At 52.0% G+C, this 27177-nt stretch overlaps 1 protein-coding gene across 3 annotated transcripts in view; it reads right to left on the reverse strand.

Moving 5' to 3' along the window:
• The window catches only part of ZBTB16 (zinc finger and BTB domain containing 16), a 183185-nt gene that overhangs the window by 76111 nt on the left and 79897 nt on the right, over positions 1-27177 (reverse strand). For all 3 annotated transcript variants that reach the window (XM_045797815.2, XM_087868421.1, XM_087868422.1), the window contains exon 3: positions 14432-14529. In XM_045797815.2, coding sequence (XP_045653771.2) covers positions 14432-14529 — 98 coding nt within the window. The remainder of the gene's footprint in view (positions 1-14431; positions 14530-27177) is intronic.

Here is a 27177-nt window from a genome sequence, read left to right on the forward strand (position 1 = left end):
GGCCTTCTTGCTTGTGGTCAGGTCTTGCTCTCAGCACATCGGTCACTGATAAAGACACCGGACCTGACTCTCCTTACTCCCTGGTCAGCTGTCCCCAGGCTTCCGAAGCCTGCACCTGTCCCTCACCATCTTCTATTCCAGAGCATCTGACTCTGGGCCCCCCAAATCTCAACCAGCGCAAAATTGACCCAGCAGGGCTCTCCCAGATGTACTGGGTTGTTCCCATCAGGCCCCAACAGAGGGCCCAGAGATCTGGGCCTGTCAGACAGAAACCCGTGACGGATAGTAACCTCCTGAAAGATCTGGTCGCTGGGCCTCTGTCTGTCCTCGGCCCATGAGAATGAAGGCAACTGAGGAAGACTCCAGCAAATCAAAAGTTTCAGGGAGTTCTCTCCTTACCTGGAGTTACCTCGTTACTGAAAATGACTGTGGCCTTGCCTAATTGCTCCAACAAAATGCGCATTGCAGCCGCCAATGAGCTCCCAGTGCTCCATTAGCCCATAATAGTCAGTGAGGGAGCTGCTGGGGCCTGATCCAACTACCCCGGAAGACTTCCTATCCCAACTACCTAATGGAAAGTTTAGAACTTACTTCCCCCCCCCCTTTTCCTGGCAAGTGAAAGAATTCCCAAAATGGGGTGGTTGTGGGGAAGGAGGAGGGAACATATTAACTAGGGGGGGAGTCTTGAAGAGACCTCTTTGTCAGGCTGAATCCTGGAGAGGGTCCACCTAAAGGAGCACTGCCATATAGACCACCCACCTTTCTGTCTCCCACTGGCTTCCCACCTGCGGGGGCAGCTGGGGCCTCCTTCAAGAAAGGCTTACAGTAGGCTGGGGTGCTGGTCCCCCGTGTGCCTCCACTTCCCTCCAGGGCCTCTGACCTCATCCTTTCCAAAGCACAGCCCTTTAAGCTATGTGTCCTCAACCTGGGCTTTGGGGAGCCCTGGGCACTCAGCCTATTTGGGTTCCTCTAATCTAGTGTGAGAAATACACACTCCTCTGGATCTGTGTCCAGTTTGAACCTCACTTGTGCATTCGTGTTTGTTCTGCGGATAGGTCAATACGGTGGGACCACCTGAAGCGCTAGCTTCTAGTTTTTAACGCAAAGTTTCTCAACCTGCAGGCCAAGGACAGTCATAACATCCTTAGAACTCTGAGGATTCTCCAGTACAAGACACTGGGCTCTAGCCCTCCTCAAGACCGCTGTGGACAGAGGAGGAGGAGGAAAAGGAGGAGGAGGAAGAGGAGAAGGGAGAGGCACCTGCCTGGCTGGCTCTAACTCATAGAAGCTCTTGCTTCATCTTGTCTAGAAAAGCAGACCCCTTGCCCACCATGAAGCGCCATCTGGACATTCCAGCAGGAAAACAAAACCCCACAACCCTCCCTCCTGAAGCCATTGCTCATCGACCTGGTCCCTGGGAGTTTCTCCCTCTTGTACACTGTTGTCACTTACTCTTTCCCCTTTATAGGGACCGTGAGCACACCCAGCCTTGCTGACGGCTCGTGTCATCTTCTCAGCCAGACCCATAGCCCCTGGCTGGTAGGGACCCTGGCAGCTGCCTCTCTGTTCTGCCACGGTTTGCCTGTCACTGGCCCTCAGTGGATCATTGCTAAGTGATGAATCTATTCATGAATGATCCCCCCCCTCAAAGAAAGCCACATGTAGTGACCCAGAACAGTTAGAGGGGTTTCTCTACTGCCCAGCCTTTGGTGTCTGGTTCCCATTTGGTTGACGTTTCTGCCCCAGAGAAGACTCCAGCATCCACAGTGTGGGCCTGGGGAAGATAAGGTTGTTGAGGAACAGATATAACAAGCTTCATGCCAAGTGGTCCACAGTTTCGCTAGACAGAATCCAAAAGGTCAGGGAGGCCACCATCTCCCTGACATGTCCCACTCAGAGACAATGATACTCTGAGGAGCTAGTGACAACCTAAGTCATCAGAACACCCACATTTCTGGGATGCAGCACCGGTGAGCTGACCCTTTCACTCCTGACTCAGCATCCCAGAGGGCCTCCCCCCAGGAGCAGAGCACCCAGCTGTTGCCGTGCAAGAGGCACCCCAGGCAAGCTCTCCAGGCCTGCCCCTCTTCTCTGTATGGGATGGTGTTGGGAAAGTGACAAGACCAAGCTCTTGCCTGGTTAGGAGGGCCAAACACTCCCAGAACCACCCAATCCCCAGCCCCATAAAGGCAATGAGGAGGAGTAATGGTCACCATGGCAGTGCAGCTCAACACATGAGTCCGGCATAGCAGGGAGGGGCTAACAAGCCACCCACCTGCTCCTGGTGGCCCAGGTACAAGGTCCCGAGCAGTAGCCAATGACTGGGCCACACCGCCCGAGCTCCAGGATCCCTAGGGACAGGGCCTTACTGGCTCTCCCCGTCTCAGCATCCCAGGCTCTGAGACACTGGGTACCTCCACAGAGAAGCGAGCATTGGAACAGGTGCAGCAGCGTGGTATGCTAGAAAAGCAAGAGTGTGGGGGGAGGGGGCAGACAGCCCTGGCTCCAAACCCAGCTCTACCGCTTCCTGGCTGTCTCACCTTATGCAAGTGACTTCAGCTCTTGAAGCCTTCGTGTCCACCCCTGCAAAATGGAATCAGTATCCACACTCCAAAGTCAATGCAGGATAGCTGAGCTCAGACATACAGAGCGCCAAGCGCTGTGCCCGAAACGCAGCAGGCCTTCAGTAAAGTACCTTTCGCTCCTTCCCTTGTCCCCACCGTCCATCCTGAACCATTCACTTATCAACAGAACTTAACTGAGAGTCTGTGATGTATTTGACCCTAGGGAAGCAACAGAGCGGACTACCAATAAGGTTTTGCCTCCATTCCTGGTCTGGTCGTCCAGACTGCTGAGTCCCAGGCCTGGAAGGAAGAAGGAGGGAGCTTCAGAGCTATTCCCTACCAGACACCTATCCGCACACTCACCCACTCGCCCGTTAGTTTATTCAAACAATGACTGAGTTATAACCACCATGCAGGTTGCTCTGCTAGGTAGTGAGGGGGACGTGGAAATAAATCACGGGTTCTGAAGAAGCTCAGAGTCTAGCAGGCAAAAAAAGGACAAGCAAATAAATAGCTTTGACACAAAGAAGGTGACAGGTGCCATAAGAGGGGGTAGATAAATGGCTCTGAGCAATCAGATGGGGGGTGGCCTCTTGTCCTGCCCAGACAGACACATCCTATGGCTGAGCCGGCTGACTTTGAAAAGACAAGAGAAAAAGGAGCACTCGCCGCTGGCACCATTCCTAGCATGGGAAACAGGCAGGATCTACTTGAAAGGACTAGAGGCAGGTTAGAGCCTTTTCTGGCAATTCCCAAAACTCGTGCTTCCTCGAGCTGACTGGGTAGCTGGACAGAACGAACCCAGTCAAAATCCTACAGATCTTTAAAAAAAAAATCATTTAGCTACTGCCAGGATGATAAAAGAACCTTGCCATTCAAAGGGAGGGTCCACACGGGGAGGAAGGTGGGGCTGCAGGGGGAGAGGAGGAGGGGACAGAGAAAAAAGGGGAACGCCCCCCAAATATGGACCAGGGCGACCAGCGGAGAAATGTATGCATTGTAGTTGCTTTACTACCTAATTAATTCAGTAATTTCAAAAACAATTTTATTTATGTTCCATTTACCACATCAAAAGTAAAAAAAAAAATCCTACTGATGCTAAAATAATACCTCAAGGCATCTATTTTTAATCAGTTAAAAAAGGGGGGGTGAAAAAAAAAAGCAGCCCTGGTTTCTATACAATCTCTCCCGGGCAGACCACCAGCCCTCAGAGAGAGAGAGAGAGAGAGAGAGAACACAGCCAAGCCCTCTCTGAGAGCCTTCCTGGCTGCTCAAAACCGAGCTTGTCAAAAAAAACAAATCCATAATGGCCCGAGGCTCCTCTCCAATCTATTTTCTGCTCAGCTGGTTTTAAATGAAGTTATTATGAGTCATTAAAACACCCGCAAGCCAGTGGAAGTCAGCCAATTACAATTTTAAATTTAGCCCGTTCTCTGCCCCATTCTCTTGTTTTCTTCCTCTGCCCACAGAATGCTGCTGCTGGTACTTCTTCCCTCCCTTCCTTTACCCGAAGTGGAAGAGACAGTTTTGAAAATGCAGAGTACTGCACGGCACACAGAATCATTCACATGAAACTCCAATTATTAAATTAAAAAAATGCAAAACGTCAGCCCCCTCCAAAGTCAACCCATGCCCCCGCTTCGGCCCACTGGATTCCTCAGAAACTCCAGACTCGGCCCTAGAGGGCACAGGGCTATTTTTAAAATGAAAAGGTTCTTCAGTGGGGTCCTGTTGAGAAACATGCCCATCCATCCCACAGAACCGACGTGCTCGGGGCCGAACCCGAGAGGGGGAATCACACCACCAACATTCAAGAATTCATAACCAATTATGAAGTTCAAATGCAGAGGTAACACAGGCTTTGCAATCAAGCATGAATGTCGGTAGAAGTCACTAGATATGATGAGCTCATTTAGTTTTTAAATCTGCAAGGTAATGGTCTGTGTGGGCCCATTACAGCAAAGGAACAATTTTGAGTATTTCATGTAAACGCTTCTTCTCAATCTCTTTTTTCTCACATACACACGCACGCACACACACACACACACAAATGCCCCTGGTTTCTGGGAACTTAACTGCAGCTTTTCGGCACCCTGCAAGGAGTAAATAGAGCCCTTCCCAAAGAATTGTCCCATCCTACTTTCTCCACTGACCCTAACCAACTGGTGAGTCTGGAAGCTCCAAAGAAGGGACTCCCAGAGCCTTATGTATACTTCCCATCACCTCCAGGACCCCTCACCCTTGTGGTTCCTTCCTAGACACACGCACGTGTGTGTGCTCCATAAGAGAACCAGTGCTCTGCCCCAGGCAGACACAACTCTACTGCCCAGGGAAGCGGGAGAACCAAAGCCACAGACCCAAGCAGATGGAGGCACTAGGAAAAGGGTGCTTGTCCTGTCATTTCACGGACAGTCCCTGAAGGCTGGTTTGGAGGCCGGGATGCTCCCGTGGGCTTTGATCTCCCTGGCGGCGCTGAGTGAGTGGGACTTACTCTCCGACCCTACCACCCAGCCGCCTGGAGAAGAGAACGGGGAATCCACAGAACATGAAATCCAGGTCCACTGTGACCAGAGACCATTTATTTACCAAAGGCAGGAGGATTTGTCCTGATCCTCGTGGAATGCAAACGTGAGGCCTGTGACCACGGCTGCCATGTTCTGGGGGCCCCCACAATGGAGCAGATGTCACCCTCCTGGCCTTAGCTTTGACTCTCCCTACTCCACTGCTCCACCTGTGGGGCCCTCAACCAGCCGCTCCTCACGGCCGACCAAAGACGCCTGTGCCTCTGAAGCGAGCAACGCCGAGGGCTTGCTTCACCAGTGCATATACGAAGATAAAATCAAGCTGAAGCCACAGGCCCCACCCTTGCACCAGCCCACTCCCCGGGAAGGGCTCTAACCCTTAAAATCATCATCTCCTGAGAGACGGCTCCCAAAATTGTGTAAGCGCCAGGCCCCACCAAACCGAGATCTGCCCCCAGAAACACGAACACGTCAGCAACAGGGTGTCCACTTTCTCCACAAACACTTACCGGAAGCCCTCTGTGGGCCAGGCACTGCGCCAGGTCACCAGTGCGTGAGGGTGCGCAAACGACACGGTGCCCAGCGGGCACTGCACCCACGTGCCTGGGACAGATCTCTGAGAACGGGCGCCAGCAAGACGTGCTTCTCAGCAGCAACGTCCAATGTGGGCCTCGCAAAAGCAAACCCTGCTCACCCGCTGGCCCATGCTCAGCTCAACCTGAGAAAACATCCAGGGACCCGGGAAGAGCGGAAGAGAAGCCAGAGGAGGCCCCTGCTGCTCCCTGAGAGGCCAGGGAAGGAGCACACAAGGTTCCAGGTTCTGAGAGCACTCTCTGGGCACTTGCTCAGGAGTCCTCCCCAGGCCTTCTTGGCCGGTGGCAAGTGTTGTTCCCCACCCCAACCCCACCCAACTTCCAAGCTAAGAAGTTTTGAGGAGCGAGAGAGAGAAAGACCAACCAAGACAGATGGACACAAAGACAGATGAAGACCTAAGAAGGAACACAGAAAATACAGAGAAGCATCAGGACAGGGCTGAGGCCAACACAGCCGTGAGGACAGGGACAAAGAGATGGAGTGAGAGGAGACTGCGGGGCACGGAAGGGGAGAAGAGAGTCACACTGAAACGCGGCCCCTGGCCACCACAGAGAGCCCAGAAGAGGGCGCTGAGAAGGACCGCAGGAAGTAGCTCAGTGGGAACGCAGGCCCACAAAGCGGGCCCAAGCACAGAGGCTGGAGGGCCGGGGGTGAGGGCCACGGAGGAGAGCAGTGGCCAACCGCCCACAAAGCTCGATGGGGGGGGGGGGCACATCTGGGAAGCAAAAGGCAGGTGAGAGGGCCCTAGAAATAGGAAAGCAGCATTGCCCCATGCCAACTTCCTCCCCTACCTACAACCCCAGCATCTAGTTATCCTCAGACCAAAGCAAGGGCCAGCAAAACAGCTTAGAATTCAGGAAGGATGGAAGGAGCAGGTAACGGAAAAGGAGAGAGGAGGAGCATAAACGAGACAGACAGGGAGCCCCCACATCCTCCTCTCTAGGGGCATTCACTTCCCCAGGGGAATATCATCGCCCAGCCTGGCTACAAGATCACAGGGTGGTGGGAGGGCGTGCGTGGGGGAGAAACCACCCTATTCTGGGGGCAAAAAAATCAGAGACAGAGAGAAACACAGAGAGAGAGAGGGAGGGAGAGAGAGAGAAAAAGGTTATTACATAATTTCCACTTTCTTTCCTCCACCCTTAAAGTAATGTTCTATCTGACAGGCTCCTCTCTGAGGGGGGAAAAATGACAAATCCAATCCAAAATTCAACAGCCTGTGTTCTGTTCGGAGAGCACACAGTGTACTGTACAGCCCATAAAACTCCAAACAGCCTCCAGACACTGCTGCAATCGTCCTCCATCAAAACACTTTGTCTTGCATACAAAAATAAGATACAGCGCTGAACGGAATACAAAATCAGCCCATTACAGTACAGGGAGACTGCTACTTAGCAACGAGGGGGCTCTAAAGCTCAGTGCTCTACAGGAAGCAAAATCTGTCGAGCCTGTTGGGCAAATGATAAACATTAGCAGTATTAAAAAACACAAAAGCCATGTAAATGGATAGACATAATGTGGAAGCGAATTTATAGAATAAATTGGGATGGGGGACTTGAGCAGAGGGGGAGAGGCTGGAATCCAGAGGGGTAGATGCAACGAGCTTCCCAAACCCCTGCTAAGGCACCATATGGAGAGAGAGACATGTGTATTTGGGGGGAGGGATATGTGAACCCCTCTTCACACAGGGGCTGGAGGTGCAGGGGTGGGAGAGACGTGGTACAACACTGTTTAATACAATGACCTGCAATGAACTTTGCGAACTTCCTCTGTGGGGCTGGCCCGACGTGCTGTCTTCGGGGCTGGGGAGCCCAGGCACGCACACCCAGCAGCACCGAGGTGGACAGATGTGGGGCTTTACCTGCCCCTGGGCATCACACCCTGTGCTATCACAGGACCTGTCACTTGCTGTAAACACAACCCCTAGCCGGAAAAAAAAAAAAAAACAACAAAAAACAAAAACGAACCCAGACGACAAAACCAAAAGCACCCCATCTGGGCTGGAAAAATCAGTATATTTCATCAGGTAAAGGGGAAAAATACCCTGGCTGTGAATCAGCAGCAGGGTTTCGGATCCCAGCCAAAACAGGAGCTAAAAAGCAAAACCATATTCTTCTGGTCTCCGTTTAGGCTCCTGAGGCAGAACGCAAGAAGGGGCGGGGGCGGGGGGCTGGTGAGGAAGGGGGCAGAGGGGGGAAGAAATGTATTTTTCATCAGCCAGTGTATAATTTATAAACAGCATTAAACAGTTTTTGTTTTCTTTTTCCTCTCTCCCGTGGATGGGCTTGGACAGCAGTCAAGCCTGCATTAATTTCTGCTTTGGGTACAGTGTGTTCTTGGAGGCACATCTGCAAGCGATCATAAACTCTCTGGAATGCTGGCAGAACATCCAGACCTGCCGGCAGGCCGGTGACGACACCACTCTGGGAAAAAGTTCGGGAAGCAGGCCAAATTCAGAGCGGGGGGGGGGGGGGGGAGAGCAGAGTGTTCAAGAGCGAGCTGGGGAAAGTGGCTGCTTTTCCCCTCTTCCCCTCTGTCCAAACCCCATCACCCACACAGACCGAAGGGAAGGCAGTGGGCCCCCGAGCCGCCCCCGGCTGACCCTCTCTGTGCTCTGCCCCCAGACCTCCCCGGTGTCCGCCTCTGCAGGCGTGTTGAGGGAGGTAAGGGTCCTGAGGAAGTTTCTTCTGGGTCATCTCCTGGTTTGGCCCAGTGGCAGAGAGTGAACCTGAAGAACAGACTGGGACATTCACTGGAGAGCAGGCAGAGAGGGGACGAACTGACCACGGGTCAGATCTGCCTGGATCACCCCCAGTCTCGTGCTCAGAGGTGCCAGAAGCAAGCAGCAGGTCCTGAGAGGCCACCCTGAAACCCTAAGACGCCTCTCCCATCCTCAGCATGGGGACCACACCTCGCCACCTCAGGGAACTGTCCAGCTACCAGGCTTCCCCCATGTTCCCTGTCTTTGGGAAGAAAGACCCTGAACCCCAAAGCTAAGTGTTCCAAAAAAAAAAAAAAAAAAGGAACAAGTACAATCCATAGATCTTTGCCATCTTGTAATTTCTTTCCCTTCCACTGGATCAGGACAGGGGAAAGCACGAGAGAACCAACCTGGTTTCCAGCCCCAACCCCTCCAGTCCTTTTCTTGCCAGACGGATGACCCAGGCCCCCGATGATATGCCCTGCCCACCCCATGCTGCCACTGGAATCAGAAAATCCATCGGCCAAAGACCATATTCCTTACGGGGGGCTCTGACATGGGGAAGAGACTGGTATCAGGGGAGATTTCTCAACAGGCATGGCTCACAGCGCCCGGAGAAAGGCAGGAGGGTTGAGTACAGGGGACTGACCCCTGCTAGGACTGAATTCCCAAAGAAAGGCCACCCCTAGCCAGGGCTAGAGGCATGGGCCTATCTACCCTCCAACCACGCCCCAAGATCGTCAGGCACGCCGCTCCTCCAAGGGGGCCTGAGAAATCCTATACTCCAGGCTAGTGTACATCAAAAAACCCACAGTCCATCCTTTCCAAGAAAAAAAAAAAAACCCAAGTGTCACTCCCTCATTCAGGCCTTCAGTGGCTCTCCGCTGCTGCAGGTAAAAATGCAGGGCACCTTGCTACCGAGGCCCACAGTCCTGCCTCGTCCCTCCCTTCCAAAGCCTGTCCTCTCTCCCCCCACCCCGACCTAGCCCGCACACCCCAGCTACAATGCATGTCACCATGGTGGCCCGGGTCTCTCCCCTACCAGTTCCTTTCAAAATTCCATTCTTGGCAGGCATTTTAAGTTCTACCACCCTCTAGAAGAGACACCCTCCCCCTGTGAGTTCCTCCTGGTGCTCTGTGCACACTGATGTCTTTGACCGTGACTTTATAATCAAGTCTCTCTCCTACTGGACGTAAGCTCCTTGAGGGCAGGGATGTCGTAAGCTCTCTCCAGTGCTAAGTCCACAGAACCTGAGGCACACTCAGCGCTTAGTGAATGTCCACTGGCTGCAAAAATGAATGACACTCCCAGAATAGAGGCAGCCCACAGAAACATGGGAACCTCTAAATAGCATGCAGTCAAGTCAAAAACAGGGGCAAGCCATTCTGGGCATGCTCACTTCTAATCCACCAGGACTGGAGCCAAGCTGTGGGAAATCCTACCTAATGGGAAACCTTACACCAGCAAATCCAGAACCAACCCGAGTCACCGCCTGGGTCTATGGGTTCTGCATGCACATCCCAGAGCAAGGAGTCACCACTTAAATGAGAATAAGGAGTGGCAAGGAGACAGCAGGTGGTAGATGCTTGGGGACCAATCCCCAACAAGGGATGGGGCTGCAAGGGGTGGGGAGGGAGACGTCAGAGTGATCCTAGGACGTGGAGGGGCTCGGATTCCTGCCCTGCTCACTCCACAATCCTGCACCCCCATGTTCTCGTTCTAGAAGGAGTAGCTTTGCAAAGCATCCCAGGTGGTCACTCTTCCCACCTGATCTTCTTTTCCCAAACCCACCCGGGAGAATGCAGGGTGTGGCCAGATCAATCTCATTAGTTAATGAGCTAGGTTATTGTTTGTTAATTTAAACTTATTGTTATCATCAGGTATATCTCATAAACACTTGATTAGTTAATGCATTCAAATCGAAATAAAAACTTCAATTAAACTGAACATTCACTACTACAATTTAGGGTCTTAAAAAAGGGGAAAAAAAGGAAAAAAAAACAGAGAGAGAGAGATGAAGAGAAAGAAAGAACTGTCTCTAAGAAGGGCCTCCTACAGGGCAAACTTCTAATTAAACAAATTGTCAATTTCAACACAATGAAAACTGATTTAGGAGTGTAAATTTAGTATTCTTGTCACTGAAAATAAAACCTCACATCGTCGGCCTCCTACGGGCTGATTTCCTTGGACAGGGAAGTGCAGAGCACAGGAAGACAACGTGAGAAAGGGGGCTGAGCCCAGAAGGAGAAACAAGCGAGAGCGTCTCATCCTTTCCTAAAGAACATCTCCGCAGATTCAGCATGGCCTGTTCTCAAGCATCGAGAAACTCCTGTCTTGCCTCCTCCTTCACCCCACCCCTACCAGATTAGAAAAAAAAAAAATTAATCGTGTATGATGACAAACTTGGCTCAGCACTCACTGTACACACTGTACCCACAAGGCTGGCTCCCAGCCAGGCCTGGCCCGGTGCCAGGACTACAATAACAAACACAGGCCACGCTAGCCAAGAGGGGGTGGGGGCAGCCAGCTCGCCGAGCAAGGAAGTGAGCGAGGAGCGCAGTTCAGCTCGGCGGAGCAGAAGAAAACAGCAGGAATGTACCTGCCCAAGGGCGGCAACAACATTTAGGGGAAGCCAGGGGCACTGTGACCCACACCCAGATCCCAGGCTCACTTCTCCAGGACCTGCCCCTTTAAGGAAAAAAAAAAAATGGTCCTCAGGGTTCTGGAGCACCACTTGTTCTTTCAGGCTCCACAGGGCAGCTCCAACCCTTGCTGACAGTCTGTAAAGTGGGTCGGCACTGCCCACCCTCAGGGGCCCTTCTTGCTGTCGGCTCCCAGCAGGGAGCCTTCAAAACCCAGCAGCAAGAAAATCCCTTGCGTCATCTAACCGAGGTCTCCTCTAAAACATCACAGGGTTCTGTGATCGTGCAACTGGGAGAGGAGTCGGAATGTGTAGAATCCTGCTTCTGCCCTTGGCATCCGAGAGAACGCCTGGCACAGCCGGCCCAGCCCTGTAACCCTGACCCCTCTGGGGGCCATCGCTGCTTCTCAGGGGGTGCGAACAGCTCAGGAAGTGGTCTAGCCTCTCTAAGCCCTTGTTGCTATTTTCTTTTCAAGACATCCCAGCACAGGGGTGAGAGGTATGCGGGACAACAGAAAGCAGCCACAGAGAACAGAAGTATCAGAGCGATCTGCAAAGGTGAATTAAAGCATGATTATGACCCTCACACCTCCCCCGTCACCAAATCCTCTTTTCCAAGGGCATTGGCAAGTGCATTTCAGAGAGGCAAGTCACTCAGCACAATCAGACATCAGTGTTGAGTAAGAGAGGTATGGAGGAGAGAGCCTAGGGAGGGACACAGGACCCGGCTCCCAAAGCTGCTGGAGCATCGGATGGAGACCGTAGGACCCAGCAGTGGCATCTCAGCCAGGATGGGAGTGCACGACCTCAGGCAGCGGCTGGCTCCAGAGGGGTGGTGCAAAGCCACTCACCTTGTCTGAACGGGGGCTCTGGGCCCCCCTGCACGTGTGTAAGCAGTGCCTCCCCATCTGCCGTTTCCACTGGCGCCACCAATGCAGCCAAGGCTGGCCCTGGCTGCCCCCCAGTGAGCCCCTGGGAGATGGTCTATACCATTCCTATTGCAGGAGGGACCCAGGGGGAGACTGGAGCTCCCCTGACACGTTCTCCCAGCTGCACTTGTTCATCTGACCTGTACCTACCGACTCGAGCAACGTGCCAGGCAATGTGCTGCACATACTGCGGACAGACCCTGCCCCCACTAGCTTCCAGTCTATCAGAGGAACTAGGGAGAGGGAAATTCTATTTCCTGAGAGCCGATCATGAGTCAGGCCCAGTGCTAAGGGTCTGATGGGAGCCTCACAATATCTCTGAGGGAGGGTTAAGTGCTCCCATCTTACAGATGAGGATATGAAAAAAGCTTATGTTTCTTGCCCAAGACCAGGCAGGTTTCCCAATTTCTATCCCTGACTCCCAAGTAGGGGAGATAAGACAAGTCCATAAATAACCGGAGCACAAAGAGGAAAGACTGTGCCCAGAGCGCTTCAGATAAAGACATACGGACAACCAGAAGAAGATATGACAGCTCCTGGCTGAAGGTGGGGAAAGGTGGAGGATGGCATTCCATAAGGGACCTTAGACAATCTGGCAAGACTAGGGAAGCATTATTCCAAGCAGAGGGAATGGGGTGAACAAAGCCACAGAGCTCAGAAAGTAAGCTGTGTCCGTCTACACAGAGCACAGACCAACAAATAGATGAGTCTGGCTAGAGCGTTGGACTCAAGGAAGGAGTAAGGAGAAAGGACGTTCACTGAGCCAAGTTCCGGAGTGGGCAAGGAAGCTTTAACCACAGGCTGAGAAGTGCATTACCCGCATGGAGGTGTCCAGCACCACACAGTTAGAGACCACACAGGGCCCACAGCAGGGAGCACATAAAACCTAAGACCCACTCTCTGCACTTGGGGGGTGGCCAAGCTGGCTCGCAGTCAGCTTTGAAACCCCACACTGAACCCCAAACGACCTACAAAACTGAAGGGAAGCAAAAAGATACAAGGTGCATTCTATAAAAATTGAAAAAAGGGAGTCCATGCGTACCAAGCAGAGGCTAGACACAAGGGGGTTTGGACTCAGGACTCCAGCACAATGTGGGAGAGGTGGGCAGGACGAGGATGGTGCAGGGGAACAAGGTGTAGGAGTGGATGACCCCACGGGGAAGAGGAACGGAACACACAAAGATGTGGGGACAGATTACACATGCTGAGACAGATAGCCACCTCACGGGGCACAACCCCCGGATCTGGAAGGGGGAAGGATGGAAAGAAAGAAGGGATTAGGGAACTTTAGGAGGCGCTATGAAGGCCAGGGAGAGAGCCTTCCATGCCGTGCAGAGCCACACCGACTTTGCAGCAAGACCATGGTGGGCTGAAGCATAAAACACACCAAATAGCATTTGCACGACTGTCTGGGCAATGTGAGGGCAGACCGTGAACAGGCTGCCAGATAGAAGCTTCTGGAGTAAAGTGACGGGAACACGCCCCAGAGTCACAACTTCGGAACTGGGGTGAAAGAAGGTGAGACAGAAGCAGTCAACATTTCCTGAACGCCACCTGTATGCTGGGGTGCGTACTGCAGAAGCCTGTGACATATGCTCTGTCACCGGATTCTACGAGCTGGCTAGGTGGCACCTGTACCTCCCCAGTGAGGAAACAGGGTTCGGGAGACAGATGTGCCCAAGGTCACACAGGACATACTACAGAGCAGGTCTGAACATCTGCCTAACCCCAAGGCCCATGCGCATTCCGCAGATGCTGGAGGGCTACACGGCCCTCACCTCTCCCCCAGAAAGGGACTCCAAGGTTGGAAGGCAAGAAAATCGGAAGCAAGAGAGCGCTGGCCCCGCAGGGAAGGCTGGAGGCCTCTACAACTGAACCCAGGCGACCCTTGGCCTCAAAGCAGCCCCATCAGATGTCCTTCCCTCCACCAGGAACACCCAGGTAGGCTGGATGTCAGGTGCTTCTCCACTTCCCACGCCTCACGGGGCAGGGCAGCTTTGCCCAAACACAGGCGAAACTCCCCATGGCCACACAACTGACCCCACTAGAAAGGGATAAAACTAACTTGCAAAAGACAGCACGCTGTAACTAGGTCTGTGTTCCAACCTTTCTGTTTCTATTCAGTGAAAGGCTCCTGCATAATGTGAACCCAAGAGTCAGGTTCATGAGACCTCGAGAACCAAATGCCACTACTGTCATGCTGCTGAAACTGTCGTCTACTCTGGAAGGTCCACCACACAGGGCACTGGGTGCCAGCAGTGCTCTGGGAAACCCAAGAGAACAGAAGGATGGGTTCGTGCAGACAGTCACACCATCAGGATGGGCCCTCTGCTCCATGAACCTGGAGGGAGCATCCCTGGGACGTGGTGGCCCAAAGGCCCCGGCTGGCAGCGGGGACATCCGTGCTCTGAGCAGGGATGAGGGCGGACCAGAGGCTGTAGCCTGTGCTCAATGGGCCAGTCAGGGCAGCATCGCCTACCTGAATGAGCCAGTAAGTGCATTCTCAGTCGCAAACTATCCAGGAACCGCTTTCCGCAGAGCTCACACCCGTACGTCTTCATGCCACTGTGCAGCTTCCTGTAGGGAGAGGAGAAGATAGGTTGGGGCTGCTCTGGCTGGCTGGAAGGCAAGCCCACCCACACCTGGGGGCTCTGTAGCCACCCCTCCGGGAGGTGAGCACAAGGGAGGGAGAAGGCAGGCACGGCTGCTGCTCATGGGCATTGATGGAGACATCCCTCTGTGCTCAGATGGCCTAGCGCCCCTCTCCCCATGGCCCGCTGCCAAGGAGGAGTATACTCCTGGGCTTGTCCAAGAGCTAAACAACAGGACACTTCCTACCGCATTACCCACTGGCACAGAGAACAAGGAAAAAAAGCCAGATCCAATTTCAGGGTGAGAAGGAGACATCGCGGGATGGGCACTGGTGAGCCAGCACTGACCACACGTGGAGGCCACCAGGCCTCTGCTTACCTCGGTCACATCAGGCCTCACTGTGCTGCAACCGTGCACGTGCCCCGCTCCCCCGTGACATGGCCAGACTCAGGAGGCCCGCGCCTGTCCCCTTCCTCTCTCGTATCCCCCCTCCCACTGCAGTGACGGGCACATAGTAGGCTCTGAGCCACTGGGGAAGGACTCACTGGCTTCATGGACACATCCCGATGTTCTGAGAACTGCGGTGAGGCCCCAGCATGCACGCCCTTCCCCAGAGTCCCAGTGCTAAGGGTCTTCCCTCTGTTTTTGGCCAGAGGTTGAGCCCCGACAGAAAGAAAGAGTGCACGAAAACTGAGTAACACCATTCTACAAATGTCATTTGGGGCTTTCCGAGTACTCTCGCACACCTATGTCAGCTTCCCAACACTGCAGCTCTGTGAGTTAGGCGTGACACACAGGATCACCCCAGGAAGACAGAGGTCCCACTCATACGTGGCCACAAACCCAGCCTGCAGCAGTGCCCTTATCCCAACTCCGACCTGGCCTTTCCCACCAGGCCCCCTGCTCTGGCAGAGGCCAGCGGTGGAGCTGGGTCAGATCAGGGAGGCAGGCAGGCTAGCGGAGAGCTGGGCCCAGGGAAGAAGGTCTGTGTGCTGTGGGCCGCTGAGGCTCGGAGCTGCTGGCTGGCGTGTGGGCCATCTGGCCCGGAACGCTGACTTTCTTCCCACCCACACTCCTGTTCTCAGGCCCTTACTTGCCACTGCCGGATCCGGGACCCACCTCAACGCCCGTCTCTGTGCCTTGCCCTGAGGAACAGGGCAGGCAATGGCAGCCAGAGGCAGGAGCTGATGGAGGTAGGGCAGAATAGAGCCTACGAGGCTCCCTGAGATCTACGACCTATTGCAATCAGACGGTGATGGGCCGAGACCACAGTAGAAGGTTGGAAGATGGCTGGTACGGACGCTGATATAACCCTGGGTGCAGAGAGGAAGTACTCTGTATTCAAGCCAGCAGTACCCAGAGCTGAGCCTCGGAGCCCAGGTCACCACAGCTATACCGACCGCCACCACCTTCCAAATCCCGGAATGAGAACCCAGTGGTAAGTCAGAACCACGCGGGCCCCCAGGTGAGCCTCCCGAGTGTCACAGTCTATGGGCCACAGGGGCTTGAAGATCGCATGCCGTGTCCACACGCCCAGGCCCCTTCACGGAACTCTTTCTCAATCACGGTGTTTTGTTTGCTCGCTTTCCCTTTACCTCCTTGCCAAAGGCAACAAATAATTTCTCAATCATACACACACACACACACACATACACACACACACACCCTCATCCCTGACACTGTAGTGTGCCCCACCCCCACATTATCTCACTGCTGGCCATGGCTGATCCAACCCAATTGAGAAATAGTAACAGTACAGAACATTTTAACTGAACATTCTTAACTTCAAATATATTTCACAATGCTGGACACTGGGACATGTCCTAAGAGCCTTCTGGGCGTTCCATGCTTTTAGACGTGCGCCCAGGCAACTGAGTGTGTCTGTGTACATGTCCACACATGTAGACAGCCTTCCTGTCACTTACCCAGGCATGGCAGACGGAGCAGCAGAAGCTCACCTCACAAATGGTTCAGCAGGGGCACCTCTTGTACACAGCACGGTCGGGCGTGGTGGGTGGCAGTGGATGGGTTTCCACCTCATTCATGGTCATCTTTTCTTCCCTAGTGATTTCTTAGCTTCCAGGGGAGCCGACTTCCCAGGGGGATGGCTGACAGGAGGACTGACACCCACTCAGATTTGTTTTCCCCAAGGACACTGGCTTAGCCAGTCTTCCAGTATCAGCAGCCACCACCAGGATAAGTATCCCCAACCACACCCTTGGACTCCCATCTCTTCTCCCTGGAGGTTCCAGACCAAATCTCTTGATCTACACCCCGATGAACACTTTCTGGTTTTTTTCTGGATGTGAATGGATTTGCCCGGCAAACGGTGAAAAGTGGCTTTTCTGGGCCACTGGATCAGCACAGTGTGAAAGGTGATACGTCTTGCCCTTTACTTCAGAGGTAACAGGTTACAGGGAGAATGCCAGGCGAGCAGCCAGAAGACCCAGATCCTTAGCCTGACTTGGCCATTAACTTGTTTTATGACCTTGGACAAATTATGCTATAACAACCTCTCTGCATTTTTCAGGTATAAAGTGATGTGGGTGATCTCTAAGGTTTTGGTCCTTTATGGAACCTAAATTTTATCCTTTTACCTAGCTTCCAAGGAATCCCCTTTGGGGCACTATTATTCTTTCTGAGCCATATTCCACTGTGTGATATCCCACGATGCCGAGGAAGTGAGGCTACGACAGCCTCAGCAAAAACTGACACCCAATCCCAGAAGTCTACTCATTCTAAAACCTTCTAAGCCAGACAACCTGAGTTTCCTCCTTTACTCACTTGTGGTCTCTCTTTCAGTAAAAGAGACTTCTGGAACCCATCAGTAGCCTTTCTTTGGAACCACACATTGCTGCCACACATTACCACACATTGCCCAGCCTTCAGAGTCACAGATGCCCTATCTTGTCTAGCCTTTGGGGTGAGGACATTGCCCTGTACCTGACCCACTAACTCAGTGCCCCACACAGGGTGCAGAGGGGAGTGTCGCATCCATGTGATCCATACGCGGTACAAGGACAAAGGTCCTGCCCCACTGGCAGAGAGACAAGGGCAAAGCACATGAAGTTCAGAAGACAAAAAGGGAGCACTTCACAAGACTAGAAGTTGACTAGAGCCCAGCACTGGTTTGCTCCTGTCCCCCATTACCATTCAGAACACCAAGGGATGGATGTGGAAAGGTGGATGCTTCCAACTTGCAGGAAAAGGAAATGGCGGAGAGGAATCTGAGTGCGTTCAAGAGACTTGGCTACCAGCAGACTCTCTGCGGCACAGTCTGCAGAATGACCAGTGAGGGAACAGAAGTCCAACTGGTTTCCGAGCAAAAGTGTACATTTGTACGAACTCACGGTCTCTCTGTTCTGTAGACCGCAGTCCCCCACCGCCGCTCCAGTGACATTATACCACAGATTTTGATTAAAATGGAAATTCTGTCCACCTCCGTCTTCCTCGCCACACACGCATAATTTCCCAGTCTGGTCTTGTCTTTTCGTGAGGTCTAACTGCTCATGGCCATCTGAGGTCACCAGCCTCCATGGCAGCACAGGAAAGGAGGGCAGCTAGGGACATCTTTGCACCTTTCTGCATACTCCCTTGGTTTTCACACTCCCTTCCCTGAGAAGCAGCGACAATGCTGAACAGCGTCTTGAAAGTAACCCAGTTCCAGCATGGCCTAAGCACCCCCATTCCAGGCTTGCTGGAGGACCCATCAGGTCCTCGCCAGAGTCCTGGGGAGTGGGCTCAGGTTCTCAGCCACCATCCCCCACCCTCCCCGCCGACAGTGCTGCTGTCGCAGCACAGGCCCCCACTGGCCCACTGGCTAAACCCACCATGAATGTAACAGATTTTCCATTATGTCCAAAAAGACAAAGAAAAAATGAGCCTTTAGCAGGTTTCTAGCTATGTTCTCAAGGGAGCTGAATCATTATGAGAAATCAGAACTAAGCAAATTCTGAACCTTTTAACAAGTAACTAGAAAGACTCATTCCTTCTCACTGATTCTCAACCACACAACCCTTGCTAGTCGAACCGAGCTAACCAGATACATCAAGCCGTCTCTGTGCTACTGGAAGTTTGACAAGTCATAGATTCTGTCTGCTCTGGACTATAAACTACATCATGGCAGAAGCCCTGTTGATTTCTCCTTTTCTTCATAGGGCCTAGTTTTAGAAGGGTTTGCTCAGTGCTGCTAAGGAAATGCCTCCATCTAATGTGGGGTCAAGGCACCCCTCCTCTCATCTTTAACGGTAGTCCCAGCACAAGAGCTTCATGGGCACCTCCAACCCGGAGCTGGGCTCTGTCCCGTGGCCCCTGAAGTCCTCTCGAGGAAGGCCAATGCCTCTTTCATAGCTACGTAAAGCCTGAGCTTCAGCCCAACTCCTCATTCTCAAGATGGGCCTTCATCCCCCCAGCCCGCCTAGAACACAGCAGGAGAGTCGTGGCAGCCAGGAGAGACACATGCCACACTCCATCCTCCTCACCCTCAGTCTCCAGCTGTAGCCAAGCACACCAGGGCTCCTTAAGAGCACCTTCTGTATCTATTCTCTGCAGGAGCAACTCAGCCCGTCTCCATCCCACAGAGCCGCGGGCCAAGGGGAGAATGCTAGGAGAGCCGGCAGCAGGGCCTGCCTAAGAGAGGGTTCCAGGCCCCCAGACTGCCAATGTTCCATTGCTTCCCAAGTTCTTCTCGCCAGAGACAAGAGCAATCAAAGCAGACCAACGAGCAAGGAAGGTTTAGAGAGGGAATTCGGTCCAATAACCCAAGGGCTACACTCTCTCCCTCTCTCCCTCCCTCCCTCCCTCCCTCCCTCCCTCCCTCCCTCCCTCCCTCCCTCCCTCTCCTCCTGGGGATCTGAAAGTGCCTGACTTGTGAATTTTGCTGGGCAGACCAGCACAGAGAACTAGGGTCTGTCAATGGGGCAAGTGAGTGGGAGGGAACTACCCATCTTTGAAAAATAAAGAGGGGAATCCATCCTATAAGGGTTTTTATAAGGTAAAGTTTTCCTTGTTCTCAGCTTAACTGATCCCATGCCCTGAATCAACACTCTGCTCTGGCCAGTGAGGCCCTCACCGTCCCTCCAACTCACCTTCTCTCCTTGGTCTGAGCTGTCCCACATCCAGAAGCTACCCTAACGCCGGGGGCTTCTGCTTTCTCATCCCACAACCATCAATGCGACCTACTCAGGGCTTCTAAGAGGTACCCAGAACAGGCAAGGAGGAGACAGGACATTCTGAGAGTCAGATCCAAACCAAGGTCCAAATGACCCTCTTCTCTCAAAAGCCTGCTGCCAACATGGGAATCAATATTCTCCAAGACCCTCTTCTACGGGAACCCAGGCACCACTTACCTCCTACTTCCTGGTCCTTCCTCTCTTAAGCAGGACCTGGCATGCAGCCGCACGTTCGCATGTGGGCATGGTAAGAGGCCAGTCCCTTCACGGAGCTCTGCCAATGCACGGTCTTAAAAACAACAAATGATTCCTACGCCCCGTGGTCAGGGAACCTCACCCTGGCCTTGCTCATCTCTCCAAGAAGAAACGGAACCAAGAGAGGAAAGAGCTTACATATTTCAGCAGTGGGCTTACTCTTTTCTCCAAGACTCTTAAAGTTCAAAACATACCTTCAATGTCCATTGACCTTTAATTCAAATGGCAAGAGGAAGGCCAAATAGCCAAAGCATTCTGGGCTCCAATTTTAAGATGGGATGAAATGAAAAGTTATCAGACTATCAGGAATTCACTTCCAAGAGCAACTTCCAGGGAGAATTCAAGATGTTCCCATATTTGGTCTCATCTTCTGTACTTTCTACACATGCCTTTTTGTGGAGAAGGGATACTCTGAACAGAGCCTATTCTACTAAAGACCTCTACCCTAAACCAGGACATCTGGGATACTCAGGGAATGTTCCCTACCCTCTAAGGGTGACATTACCTTATCCCGAGGAATGTCCCCTAATGCCACCAGCAGGGACAGATTCCAGTCTGAGTGGGTCATTAGTCATATCCGGTATCGTTCTCCATAGGTACTCTCTCTCAATATCAAGGCCATGATTTAGGACTAAGCCATTTGTAAGTTCTTCAAAGCTATAAGCTCCTTGAGGACAGGGATCAGGTCTCTATTTCTGCCTCCAAGCCCTCAGCACAGATGCAGACAACCAGAGCAGGCATGTGAGAAGCTATCACTAATGAAGCAGTGGCCAACCACCCCAAGACAGAGGGATGCCTGACCACTGAACCCCAGCCCTGGGACTGCCCGGCAGCGGTGGTGAGGAGAGGCCTGGAACCCCCGGGGCAGAAAAGAAAGAGCAGTTCTAATCTGGACTAGGGAGTGGGTCACTTTCATTTTCTCAAGGCATAAGGGAAATTATCCTTTTACCCACTATTTTTTTTAAAGTCGAGATTAGACAGTCATTGGACAAGCTGTGAATGCTTAGCTGGTATTACCACAAATTATCCTTGTAGCAATAGAGTTCGTTGCTCCCTGACTAGTCAATATTAATAAACATTACCGAATGCTTTTACAACACAATTTATTTTTTAATATAGCTCTTTATGTATGCCATAAAGTAAATATACCAATAAAAGGTAAGGATTTCAAACAACAGATTAAAAAACACAACCAAGAACTAACAGAGTGCTAGTTAACGCTTTGCATGCTGCACAATGGGGGTGGCGGGACGCACAGCGCGTGCCCCTCTCCTGGGATGCCAGGCCAGTGGAGCTCTGGAAAACTGTGGCCATTCGGTTGCTTTGGAGCCTTTTAAAGGGAGGGGGAGAGAACAGCAGAGAAGGCATGTTTCCTCAAGAATCCAGAACAGAAGTGTAACACTGGCTGAGATCCTGTTCTGGGGGCAGGACACCCAGTGTTCTCTCCAGCTCTGCCGTAACCAGCAAATGACCTTGGTCAAACCACTTACCCTCTGGAAGCTGCACTTCACACTCTCTGTAGCAATGCGAGCGTTGAGCAGATGATTTCTTAGGTCCTTTCCAATCAGGTTTACGACACTGGAAGGCTGTGGGGCTAACAGGGGCCTATGCTCACCAGATCATAACCTCCCTCCTGAAGGAGCCATCCCAGATTCAACCCCTCGGCCTCCATCAGCGAGCACAGCCCAGAACACAGGAGGGGCACATGCGTTTTTGTTGAATGAATGAACAAACACGGGAAGGAATTCAAAAAGAAAAACGTAGAGATTAAAAAAAAAAAAAAACCCACCATAAATCAGTTCTAACACACACACATACACATGCAAACATGTATCAGTCCAAGCACAGTTGTCCCTATTGTCCAAAAGAGAAGGCCTCCACGGGGCTCTTAGAAGAAGACCATGCATCCTGCACTGGCCTGGGATCAAGGCCAACCTGGAGTGGAAAGAGCTGTCCCCGGCCTTGAAAATACGGGGCAGGACAATGGCACTCCCCGCGGCCATAACCACACCAAGTACAGTTGCTTTGCGATAAGCCCGCTGCGTGAGTGTTAAAATAGCATGTCAGAAATGACAAAGGGGCACACTAATCTGCCTGCTGCAACGGCTCTGAGAAGGGTCTTCACGGCTGCTGGGCACCAGGAGGCCCGGGCTTCGGGCCGTTACGTAACGGGTCCTTTGTTTTAAAATACTGAGTTCTCGTAAGTCATTTATTTGAAATATCTGTATCAACAAATTTCACGAGAACAAAAGTTTTTCATTTGTGCGCCGGGCTATAGGATGATTTTATCACACACAATCTCATACAGTCTCTTTCAACAAGGTCTTAGCGTGCTTATCTGCGGAGTTCCTGGTAGCCAAATATGATTGAAATGTTCTATTTATGCTCACTGGATTAAGGAGATGTTGCAAAACTGCACAAAAAACCTGGCAGATGTAAGCGAGGTATTACAGCCTGGGCAGTTAAGATCTGAGAGAAAGGGATCAATACGCACTTTTGTAGGTTTCTTTCTTTTTCTTTCTCTTTTTTTTTTTTTTTTAAAGAAACCAGAGAGTTGTGCTTTTTGAAAAGGGAAGGGGAAAAATAGTAAAATGCCTTAAGATTTATAGCTTCTTAGAGCTTTTTCCAAACCCAAAACGGGGCACCATGATGCATGCTTCGTGACGTCAGCCCAAGGAAAACAAAAATAAATCCAAAATATTCTCTCCAGATCCTAAAAGGCCCTATAAGGGAACTGAACTATGGTTATAGATGAGCAGGGTTTTTGCCGTTTCTCTCTCACACCCATAAGAGGCTTTCATTTCGACCAGCACAAATAGCCAATTTCTGGGAAAACTGTTTTCAAAAAGCTCTGGATTCCTCCTTTATCTTCCTGTGTTGCCTGGGCCTGAGGAGGCAGCCCTGTCTCCTGGTAATCTGGCCTCATTTTTACCTGCTCCCACTTCAGCCACAAAGCCGAAGTGCCACCTTCAAATCCCACTGCCCAGCCACGGATCCTCGGAGACTGTGGGAAATACCCGAGGTTTATCAAGGGCCTAAGAAAGTTCCTTTCGAATTAGAGCCCTCTGAAAACCTCCTTAATGGATACTGCCTCATTCTTTCTGCTTTAGTACACTGAAAATTAAATCACTTCTCTATGAGGATTGTGAGCTGTGAGAGCCGTCATCCCCAACCTCAGTTATGAGCCCAAGATGAGAGATTGAGCAGATGAACCGATATGGACACCAAATCCCACCGTGGAAGTTACTGTCACTGTAACGAAGGAAAAGGTAAAAACACAACAGATACCCACCTCTTTGCAGATTCTTCTTCCAGAAAAATGTAAAAAAGAAATCTAGTCAACTGAGGTTTTAGAATAACAATGTTAATGTATTTACAGGTGGCATCTGACTCTGAAAGGGCTTGCTGAGAATTAGTCAACCACCCTGTGGTTGGAGAAGAGAGCGCCGCCTCCCCCCTGCACAGATGGGATGTGGATGAAGAAACTGAGGCCAAGAGAGGCACTCTCCCATGCAAGCAGGTGGAAGTCTCCAGAATGCTCACCTCGGGATCCACGTTCACACGTACCCGCACCTGCAGAGACACTCTCCATCCAGCCTCCCAGTAAAAGGCACGGGAAGGCCACCAGCAGGAAGGAGACACTAAGAGCACACCTGGAGTCCACAGACAGGCTGAGTCTCGAAGCACCGTTATAAGCTCCTACAGAGAAGACCCTCAGCCCCTGCTGCTCACTCTTTACACTCCCCCGTGAAGCACCGACTGTGTGCGCCGGGCTCTAGAAAAGTACGCTTGCACTTGAGCGGCCGTCCATCTAGTCCCTTACACATCAGGACTGCTCTGCGTTACTGCACTCGATTGGTTTCCGTCACAGCACGTAACACAACTTACAGGCATGCCCTGGGCTCTCTACCAGTGTCCCTCACCGGGCCTGGACTGCAGGCCCCCTGCATCCTCGGAGTCTGGCACAGTGCCTGGGACAGAGCAGGCGTTCACTACTTGTGTTTTCAAGTCACACCTTCATGGACGTGTCCACATACCATAAAATTCACTCTTAAAGTAGACCATTCAGAGGTTTTTCTTATACTCACAGAGCTGTGCAACCACCCCCACAACCTATCTCCAGAATATGTTCATCACCCCAAAAAGAAACCCCGCACCTACTGGCAGTCACTCGCCGCTCCCCTCACCCCCCAGTCTACCTGCCTCCATGGGTCTGCCTCTTCTGAACATTTCATACAAATGGAATCATACAGTATGTGTGGCCTTTTAGGACTGGCTTCTTTCACTGGCTTCTTTCACTGTTTTCAGGATTCATCCAGGTGGGAGCAGGTGTCCCTACTTCCTTTTTATTGCAACATAATATTCCACTGGATGGATATACCACCTTTAATTTATCTGCTCATCCGTCGATAGACGTGTGGTTGTTTCTGCCTGTTGTCTACTGTGAATACCGTGGCTATGAACAGTTGCTTACAGGTTTTACCTTCTAATAAGGGCACTGCTCCGTAACAGCTCTTGTAATAAAAGCCATTGTCATAGCTTTGTGCTGCTCTTGTAATAACGGGAAAGGACATAAATCTCACTTCTCCTGGGTATACGCCTAGGCGTGGAACCTCTGGGTCATCTGGTACCTCTATGTTTAACCTTTTAACTGCCAGGCTGCTTTCTAAGGCAGCCGCACTGTTTTACATTCCCATCAGCAATATATGAGGGTTCCGATTTCTGAGTACATTTTTGGACTAAATGAATAAATATGAATGAAGACTCCTTCTGCTGTAGAAGCCAGCAGAGAAGGGGAAACATTTCCAAGGCTCCTCCGGTAAACTAGCATCTTCGTCTACAGACATGACATGCCACACTTGTGTTTAACAGGAATCCCAAAGAAGGCTATTTATATTTAGTTCATTCCAGAGAGAGAACCGAATGAAAAATTAAGGCAAGAAAAAGAAAAACCCAGACAGCTCAACGTGAGTGCTACCTTCTGCCTTCGCATGTAATTTCAACCCCTACCCTCCACCCCATGTCCAGGCTCAAAAATTTAATCACAAACGCTCCTTAAACAGATTTAGTTGAAAAAAATATGAGCAGGATCCCAGCTCCGCGGCAGCTGACTCTGATTTGGTCGGCACTGAGGGAAGCTTTATTTGACAGCCCTGCTGTCTGTGACGGGAAGCTTGAAAATATATTTAATAATACTTAAAACCAAAACACACACACACAAACAGGAGAGAGGCCCATGGCACTGGAGGCCACTGGAAGCCACTAGAAGCGTGGGCAAGCCAGGAGCAAGGGCCAGCTTCCTTTTCCCAGCTTGTTTGAGGCGGCAGGGGGGCCTGGAGCAGGCTTCGGGGAGAAGTTGTGTGAAGGGCTCCCCAAACTTCTCCGTGCCCCTTTTCTTTCGGCAGCCGTGTTCCTCTCCGCACAGACTCTTTGCAAAGAACAAACAAAGGCTGGGACAGAGCAAGGCCCCTTGCAAGCTGCAGGTAATTAAAACGGCCTGTAAATGCCCCAGCAGAAAGCACTTCAAAGAGACAGTAATTCCAGCATTGGTCAGTCAAGACTGTGTGGTGTAAAAATTATGAGTTTCCCAACAGGGAGCTTTGTGTGAAAAGGACAGGGGTTGGTGGCAAAGGGAGGGTGAGCCATACAGAGGAGGCTTACAACTGGTGTCCGCACCCAGTGTACGAGGGACTGTGTGTGTGTGTGTGTGTGTGTGTGTGGCACGCACTCGGGCAAGAAAAAGGGGGACGGTGTGCATGTGTATGTGTGAGAGCACACATTTATCAACGCCGAGACGCTCTGAGCATGTGGGCATGGAGATAAAAGGCAAAATAAAATAAAAGCAACAGATACGCATCCTGTCCCCTACTGGGCCTTGTTTTCACGGGGAGAAGTACCAGGCAGGCAGCCTGCGTGCTCCCCCAGCTCCTGACTTGTAAGGCTGCCGCGGAGTCGGGCGTGCTGGAAATGCAGAACACCGACCACTCTGGGCCCAGCGACAGCCAAGGCACAGCCGGCTCTCCGGATCCGTGCGTACTTTCCATCTCGCCAAGACACACACTTACCGACAGCATGCTGCAAGCTACGTTACCCTAAAACAGAGGGTGGAGGAGAGATTCCCAAATTCGACTCCAACCACACTCTCTAGATCCTCCCTGCTGCCCCCGAGCTCAGATGATGTCCTGACCGGCCCCGGCGTGGGGCTGACGCCCATGGGAACAGAGGTGACAGCATCCATGCACAGGGACTTGGCTCTCGCTCTTCTAGCACCCAACCCAGAAAATCCTGTCTGACACACACGTCGGTCATCACCTGACCACAAAACTGCACATCTCTTTAAAAAGGCCTCCATCACGAGTGCATGTTTTTCCTGTATTTTCCCTGCAGAGACCTGATCGCCACAAAGAACCATTTCACCAGGCAGGGAGCCAGCCTCATCCTGGGGGAGCCCCCGGGGGCCTCTGCCCCCAAAGCTGGTCCATGTTACCCCCAACATTTTGATCTGTGTCTACTGCTGCACCTGCTTGCCCGCCTGTCTCTTCAGCTAGCTGAGAAACTACCCAGTGACAGAGCTTTGCCTCACTTCTCTGCACTGAGCCCAGCAAAGGCTCAGCATCAGTGGATGCTCCAGACACATTCTGGATGAGTGGTTGGGTGCGTGCGTCTCGGGCGTACGGCGTGTCGTGAGTAAGTCAGGACCTGTACTGACGGCACCTGGTGTACAGCCTGGCCCCCAACTGCTCCTCACCCTCCTCGGCCAGCCGAGAGTTCACATGGCCATGAGCGCCTGCAGAGGGACAGTGGAAGCACGCCCCTGCTCACCAAGGCTGCAAAGAAGCAACACCGCCTGGTGGGCTTTATTTCCCCATAAACCAAATCCTGCTCTGCCTCCCTCACAGCGCCACTCACTAACTCCTCCCTGACATCGCCGGCTTTAAGCCCACACATAAAAATGTCCTTTACTATTTTTATTTAATGAGCTTTCATTTTCCTCCCCCTCTTTGTAAATGAGAAAGGAAAGCCCACCTCCTCCTAATGGGGATGGGGGAGAGGAAGCAAAGTGGAATCTTTTTAAAACGGGCCATAACTTCAGGAAAAGCTTTCTCCTTGCCAACACCCCCAGCCACCCCACCCCTCCCCCCACGTCCTCACATCCCTCCATCCCCCGCTGCATCCACCCTGCTCGCCATTCAAAACAAGACGCGTG

This window comes from Ursus americanus, chromosome 16, assembly GCF_024610735.1.
Source record: "Ursus americanus isolate L20-20 chromosome 16, mUrsAme1.1.p, whole genome shotgun sequence".
Classification (NCBI taxonomy): domain Eukaryota; kingdom Metazoa; phylum Chordata; class Mammalia; order Carnivora; family Ursidae; genus Ursus; species Ursus americanus.